At 38.5% G+C, this 8,002-nt stretch overlaps 1 protein-coding gene across 2 annotated transcripts in view; it reads right to left on the bottom strand.

The window, feature by feature from the left end:
- Positions 1-619: 619 nt before the first annotated feature.
- The window catches only part of ITCH (itchy E3 ubiquitin protein ligase), a 30,958-nt gene continuing 23,575 nt past the window's right edge, over positions 620-8,002 (bottom strand). For both annotated transcript variants that reach the window (XM_010017537.1, XM_010017538.1), the window contains exons 17-23: positions 7,332-7,465; positions 4,829-4,969; positions 2,998-3,118; positions 2,158-2,262; positions 1,834-1,930; positions 1,388-1,460; positions 620-766 (exon numbers count right to left, since the gene is read on the bottom strand). In XM_010017537.1, coding sequence (XP_010015839.1) covers positions 667-766; positions 1,388-1,460; positions 1,834-1,930; positions 2,158-2,262; positions 2,998-3,118; positions 4,829-4,969; positions 7,332-7,465 — 771 coding nt within the window. In that variant the 3' untranslated portion in view covers positions 620-666. The remainder of the gene's footprint in view (positions 767-1,387; positions 1,461-1,833; positions 1,931-2,157; positions 2,263-2,997; positions 3,119-4,828; positions 4,970-7,331; positions 7,466-8,002) is intronic.

Below are 8,002 nucleotides of genomic sequence, written 5' to 3'. Positions count from 1 at the left end.
AGGTTCCAACAACTTTGGGCAGGTGGCTATTTTGCTGAAATTAGCAGAATTAGGAAAAAGAAAACCAAAGCAAAGCTATGCCCTGGATTCGTGCCACAGTTTGACATCCCCTTAGCAGCAGCTTGAGTCCAGCTGGCATGTGAGCAGACTCCAGGCAGGGAAAAACAGTCTGGCCACACTTGAGATAGAAAAAAGGGCTGAAGTGATGGATTTGCTCACAGACAGGCTGGCTCTACAACACTGCTTAAAGAGGCTTAGGATGCTGCTGCAGCACTGCAGCTACCAATGAACTTCCCAGTGCATCAGTAGCAAAAAATGCTACTAAAAAGGAAAGACAAAACTATTGTTAAAAATCTGTCAGTCATTAAGGACACATTCTAATTAATGAATGGTAAAACAAAGCAGAGCCCAAAGCTGTATTAAACCTCTACGTAGGTCAGAATTCATTTGTAGCCATATCTGATTGCTCATTTGATTTCTGAAAGTGCTCAGTAGAAATCCAGAGTTACTGTGGATAAAACCTCAGGATAACATCCATTTACTTACACATTAGTATTGTTAAATAAATCCAAGTCAAGTCTACTTTACAATGAAGTGTGCAACAAGCAGAAGAAGTGAAGACCAGACATTGTGTTGAGTTCACATTCTTCAAGGTGCAAATTTTAGCTATTCCTGCCCAAATCCTTCTGTTTCTTCAATTGCAAACAACAGCTTTTCCTTCAACTGCTCATAATTCTTATAGGGTGGAAGATCTAAGCGATTGAAACTGAAAATAAAAACAAAGCTTAAATACTGAAAAATAATTAAACCGTCACAAAAAATCCAATAGGAATATGAGTAATTAAACTTTTTGCTGCGTACATGGATACCTGGATTTATATCCTGGGAAAAGCAGACTCCAACATAAAGTTACGTACTTCTGAGAGCAGAAGTTAGAGTTCAAGAGCTGAATGGTCAGAAATGCAGTGCTAGGTAAGGGTTTTCATGAACTTTCTCTCCTTGGTGAACTACAGTCATCATTCACATTTGACATGTGTGGGTTTACTTACCCGATACACGGGAGGAACACAAATGTGGCTACTTCACTATGAAGATGGAGTGTAGTGATAACTAAAGATCAATCCCCCCCTCTTTACATAGTATTGTTTATTACTTTCAATTTTCAGCAATACATAAATCCATGGAGTTTACAATGGAATCTACTTCCTGCCAGGAGTTCTTCAGCAGTTCAGCTACTATTCAACAACAAGGTTTATTGGTATAACTTGGTGTTTGCTCTCACACAGTCTCAGCCATTGAAGTATATTACCATTTACTACAATCTCCAAGTAGACTGCTGTCAGCAAAACGAGGACAGCAGCAACAGTTTGGTTTGTTACATACTCACCAGGTATGACTTCTAGGTAACCAGTTTTCTTTGCCAACTTTTTCAATACAAAATTTCTGGGGTCCATTGCTCCCTGTAACAAATTCAGATAAAGAAGGTCTAGCTACTGTTGCATCAGTAGGTAAGATACTACAACTGAAGTATTAAAGGCTTAAACACAAGATTGCCATTATTCACACCAACAAAAGACATCTGTCCTTCACTCACAACTCTGTCTGGCTCGAAGTATGCATGTGGTGAAATGCATGAATCTGAAGTGATTTCAAATGTTAATACACTAGGTGTAAACATCCCCTCTCTCTCTTTTTCCATCATAGCTCAAATATATGCAGGGCTTACAAAATAGCATTAATATAAAAATCATTAAAGTGTCCATAAATTTGCAAATCAGTTCTTTTAAAAAAACATATCTAATGCATTAGAGGGATTATTTTTTTTATGCATACCCATGAGGTCAGCAAATCCTCCCACTGGTAATCTGCACGTTCCAGTAACAAACTGCAAGAGTCTCATTCTCTTCTCATTATCTATTTCTTTCACAAACTGAAAAATAGTAATTGAAATAAACATTTAGGGATAGATTTGATAGTCAGATTTTCATATCATCGCCATCCACAACAGCCAATTTACATGACTACTACAAATGGCTGGATTAACAGTAACAACTAGTTACTACATGTCTGTAGTGTGTACATGCTACAGCTGTGTTCAGTAACTATTCTGTGCGCAGTAACTACTCTAGGTCCGAGAACAAAGCAAAGTCTACAAACCTGCCAGAACCACACTATCTGCCTGCTGGTCCTGGTGTAGTGCCTGTAGATGGTGTGTCTCTGCCAGTCATTCAAATCAATTTCTTGCATTCCACACAGAAGCACCTTGAGGGGAGAAAAAGGGAAATAAATACAAGTTATGACTTTCCTTCTGTGACTGCCCATGTAGAAAAAACTGAACATCAAGTGCACCCATACTTAGAAGCATCTACAGTGATAATATACTTGGTTTTAATTTTAAACTTTACCCGAAACTTCTACAACAAAGAATGATGCAAGCTCATGATGTGTATTTGGAGAAGCCACAAAACAGAAAGCATCTCTGTCATGAGAAGTAGAACAATTGCATTTAGACACTCAAGCCAGGAACAGTTTATCACTGCCCAGCCATACAGTCCTCTGCTAGGAACAGGATGTTTTATGGTTTTAATCTTTCTAAATTGAACAGATCCTTCAGAAAGTGCAATTTTGAGAGATTAAAATCATCTAGAAGCTGGTCCGAGCTATATGTGATCATCCACTGTGTATCTGGTTTTCATCTCCCTTCCTGTCAAGTTACTCATTCTTTGAACACAGGCAAATCAAATTGCTGAGGATTACAAAAGCAACTCGGTAAGAAATGTCTACTGGCAGAATCTTAGTATTTAGAAATACGTAAGTAGGTTGCAAAAAGGTAAGTGAAGGGATACTAATCCAATACACTCCATCCAGTTTCCCTCATATGTCCTTTAAAGCAGAGCTGTCACCCTTGGCAAGTTCTGCTCTTCAGACCTAATGACTGCAGTTTGAGTATTTTATGTGTAATGACCTGGATGTAGCAACAGCTGAATAATCCTTTACCTCCAGTTCCTTAGCATCAAAATATTGCAGATACTGTTGTGGCAGAATTTCATTGAAGCCTTCAAAGAAAGCCTGTGTCTGCTCCTCAACACCTCGGGAAAGTCTCCATTCTGCTACTAGCCTGTAGAAGGAGATAGAGAAAGATGATTTAAGTGGCCCATGCTGACCCACGTCCACATCTTTGTTAACCTATTTTGAGATGAAGTGTGAGCGAAGTTAAAACAATATGGAAAGTCTGGAAAGTTCTGGGGATAGAACATTGTGTAATTTTATTAGTTACCTTTACTCTCTGCAAGCGATTTTGTTTTTTCTTTAAGTTAAACCCCTATGTTTCCAACCATTCTGCTACAAAAGTATTTTAGAGTCAAAGAGGAGGCAGCATCTGTTCAGTGATTATATTAATGAGAGCACAGCAGTCCCTAGACATTTGAAGAAAGAAAAAGATGCAGAGCTGTATTTGTCTACTATTCTCCCCAGAAATCTCAAGTCATTATCCATGAAAAGGTAAAAACTAGGTCAAGTTGTACTGGCGAAGATAAGTAGGACTGCTAGCTTACCAAGAAATGACTATGTCCATTTGGAAAGTTCCATATTTGTTTCTGTTAATCATGAAACTTTGCTCTGTGGCAGAAACTCCACTCTCCATTAATAAAAGGGTGGAAAGCAGGCAGGAGACCCGAAGAACCTGAACCCAGGGAGAAGCAGATATTATGCTGAATTCAAGCCTAACCTGTCAGGAGAAATGGAGTCTAAAGGACAGATGGCTATTTTCTGATTTCAATCCTAGAAACTCTGGGGACTTAAAGCAGGACTCAGAGTAAGACAGGAGAACAGGAGTGAAACTGGAATCTGTGCTCTCTCTGGGCTCCTAAAAACTAAAAGAGAATGGTTTTCTGCAGATCCTCCCTATTTTCAACCTCAATATTAGTACTCTGAAAAACTGCAAAATGCCAGGGTGCTTGTTGCGCAAATACTACCTTTTCTGTGAATCACTGAAATGTCTTCAGCTTACTCATGCGATGGAAACAAAATCCACTCCCTCCTCCCTCACCCCTTCCTGTGAAAGGAGCCTTCATGGAATACAATGTAAGAAAGGGAAGAAAAACTTCACTGTGATTCAGTTTGGTTTGTGCCTGCAATGTGTGACTTTTTGTTGTTTTGCAAACACGTCCTCCATGTTTCTATGTTGAAGTTGACACCTTAAAGCAGAGCTTATGTACTGCTGCACACCGAGGAAGAAGGGAGTATTTCAGCACAAAGCAGGTCACTGTTTACATTTCTGTTCTTTCATCATGCTCGGGCTCCTCTCAACTTACTGCTTTAAAACATCCTGGTACTGCAAACGTAATCCTTCATTTATGACAATAGAATTTGTGACCCTGCTACAAATGCCGAGACCTAATTATGCTACAAGACAACTAACAGCGATCCCAAGTATCTCTAAAAAATAAGAATCATCACAAAAATATTCTTAAGTTTAAAAACACCCCAACGTAAGAGGCTGGGTACAGTATGAGCAGGCTATGAAGCAACACAATTTTAGTATTAAACACAAGCAACAGTTTCATGAAATACCTGACATTCACATTTGTTGTCACGATGTTCTGCTAAATCTTACATATCCCTAGGAAAAAAAGTGAACCTTCTGCAATCTTTGGGAGAAGTGCATTTTAGAAACTTTGTGCCTATCAATATTCTTCCAAATATGACATCCAAACAATTGCCACTTGTTGCCCACATACACAATTAGTCAGAGATAGAATTTCTTGCTAGAAATAAAGAAAGAAACTACTAAGATGAGAGTATTTTAAAAATCTTCATTTATTCTTACCTAATGTATTCTTCTTTGTTTTCTTCTGTGACCAGAATGTTGCTACCATTTGGCTTCAAATCATGGCTTTTGATTTCACCTAGAATTTCTTTATCAACTGAGAAAAACATTTCCAAGCCACATTCTTCAATATCATTCTCTCTGTTAGGAAAAAAAAAATACAATTTTTAATAACTGTGTCAAGACCTTGTACTCAGTAGAGGAGAAGGGTACAAAGAACCTTAAGAAAAAAGGTTTGGAGCTAAATAATCAGGATAAGGAAACATTCCTTACACAGTAATTATGGTTTTGCAAGAAGTACTGACTCACTGTACCAACATGCATAAATGGATTGCTCTCCTGATCAGAAATTTTTCATCAGTTGTACCCTTAAATTTACCCATCAGAAGGCCGACAAGCCACCTCCTGTCACCTGTGGAATGTTTATGGAATACAGAAACTTTTCAAGTAATGACATTTTTGCATGTTTCATTGCATGACTGCTTCTTCTAACAGGTAATGTAAGGACAGTGTTAAACCGTAGCTGTCACTTTGTCAGATAATAGCAGATAAGAAGCAACTAAGACTTCAAATGCTTACTGAATTACCTTCACCTCCAGCAGATATTATATATGAGACAATCTTGTAAGCATATACTAAAATGCCCCAAGTTCCCAAGTTAACTAAGTACGAACACTCCTGCTAAAGAGGAATTCTTTGAAATTTCCACATACAAGGAATCTGTAGCCAGCAGACATTGCTCAAATAAATTCTGTTCTCTTTATAGGTGTTAACAGCCAGGAGAATAACAGGTACAACACTGTATGTTAATGGATGCTTCTGTAAAGTGAAGAATTGTTTGCATGTGCAGAGGCTTTGATGACCATTTTCCCTCAAAATGCAGTGCCAAAATCAAGGTATTTGTCCTCAATCATAACACAGAAACGTCAATCTTGAGAACGCTGCTGTGGTTCATCTAGCCCCATGATGAAAGAGTGATTCTGAACTTGATCTTTCCAAAACACATGCTGTTGCAGGACATCTCAGATGAGGAAGGCAGGCTTCAGATGGATGGATGATGAAATAAAATCGCTCCTTCCTTTTAAAATGAAGGATACCTGCTCTAGCTCGGTCTGAGCAGGCACGTTTGACTATGTGACCTCTAGAGGTCCCCTTCCAGATTCAGTGAACCTGTGACATTTTCAAAGTTGTGGGAACAAGACAAGGAGCCACCTGATGGGAGAAGCACCAGACGTTCACAGGTACTGAAAGCTTCCTGGCAAGTGGCAAAATTGGCTTTTTTGGCGAGGAACAAAATTAAGTCTGCCCTGACAGATGTAACTTGCTTCCCTACAAATCTGTAGTCATTTCCTTGGAGACCACCTTCACCAGCAGTACAGCTAAGCAGGCTCAGCAGCGCTAAACGTGAAGTCTGGGTCTCCCTTGAGGTCAATATGCACCCATCAAAGGTCTGAAAGATTTTCTCCAGAGTTTTCATATCCTTAACTGCTTTTTTCAGAGGGGCATGCATCAGTTTTTGTAGCATCTTTATTCAAATAGCAACTATATAAAGTTTTCCTAATGGAATTTTAACTCACTAAACCTTTTAGCAGAACATACATTGAGTACAGGACATGCTACTGCTGGAAAACCAACTCAAAATCCCTATCTCAATTTGTAAACATCTTGTAAAGCTGCTTTCCCCCAGCTCCCCTTCATTCAAGAGAATGCTTCCATGATTCACCCTTATGGGAGGTAATAATCCTATCTTTTTTTTTTATGTTTATTTCTGCATTTCCAAAACCAATCTATCCCCAAAGCTTTTAGGAATTTCTCAAAGCATCTTTAAAACTATTCTGGCTTTGTATGATTCTTAAATAAAATGTTTTCTCACATAAGAAATAAAATAAAAAAAAAAAAAAAAGACTATTTTTTTCTGCTAAATTGTTTTTACTATAACAGAAGCAAATCATTTTTAACTGAATTTGTCTTTTTTCTTTTTTTAAACTGCTAGGAAAGGAAAATCACCTTTGTTATTGAAACAGATGGTGTACATCAGCCATGGACTACAGCACCCTTGAGTGCTGCTATTATCAAGTAAGTACAGAAGGACAATGCTTTAGACCTAAGGGGTTTTAAAAGTTATTTATGAAAATATTTTTAACAGATAGTTCCAAAATAATTATGTTCTAAAAACTCCAGATCCTTTATGCTTGCTGCTCTCTGGAGAGGAATCTGCAAAGGAGTGGAAGAGGAGACCTCCAAATAGTATGAATGTACATGCATACACTGAAGACTGACAATGCATACACAGAAGAATTATGTGATAGTAAATAAAAAACTACAGAAAGGGTTTTGCATTATCAAGTTATTATTTGTGTATCTAAAATTACAGGAAAATTCCAGTTCTGCTCTGCAATTGATATACTTCCCAATGGCAATAATTTAAAACCTACTTCCTGGCATAAGAGAAAATAAAACCCATTATATTGCTATTTCAAGAACAAAATCAAGTCAAACTCACTTTACCCAGATGAGAGAGTTGTAAAACTCTGGGTCAACAGATTCTAAATCCTTGAGTCCTACTGGCTTGTTTAGGATACGTTTATAGAACGGCAGAGAGAAACCAGTGTCAATGAATTTCCCATGGAACAAAGCCTGAAGAACATGAAAACAGACAAAACAATGCAAAAGATGATTTAATACTTAATGTGACAACATTCTGTACTCTGCACCAATGCAATCTGACAGCCAAAGAATTAAAACAACCTCAAATATCATGACTGCTAATATGCTGAACTAACACCAACAGCAGTTACAGCCAAACACCTGGTAATAGTTTCAACTAAAAAATTAATTAATTATAAATCTGATTATACTCCTGAGGGAAGGGATGGGATCCAGAGGGACTCTGACATGCTGGAGAGATGGGCCAATGCCAATCTCATGTATTTCACCAATGTAAAGTGCAAGGTCCTACACCTGAGTCGGGGGAATCCCAGGCACAGCTACAGGTTGGGCAGAGAAGAGATTCAGAGCAGCCCTGCAGAGAAGGACTTGGGGGCGTCAGTCAATGAGAAACTGAACACGAACCGGCTTCAGTGTGCACTTGAGCCCAGAAACCAACCATGTCCTGGGCTGCATCAAAAGCAGCTTCCTTCCTTCCTTCCTTCCTTCCTTCCTTCCTCCCTCCCT

Source organism: Nestor notabilis, unplaced genomic scaffold (assembly GCF_000696875.1).
Source record: "Nestor notabilis isolate BGI_N333 unplaced genomic scaffold, ASM69687v1 scaffold34166, whole genome shotgun sequence".
Taxonomy (NCBI): Eukaryota; Metazoa; Chordata; class Aves; order Psittaciformes; family Psittacidae; genus Nestor; species Nestor notabilis.
The sequence above is the reverse complement of the archived record's forward strand: the minus strand, read 5'-3'. Positions and strand labels throughout refer to the sequence as shown.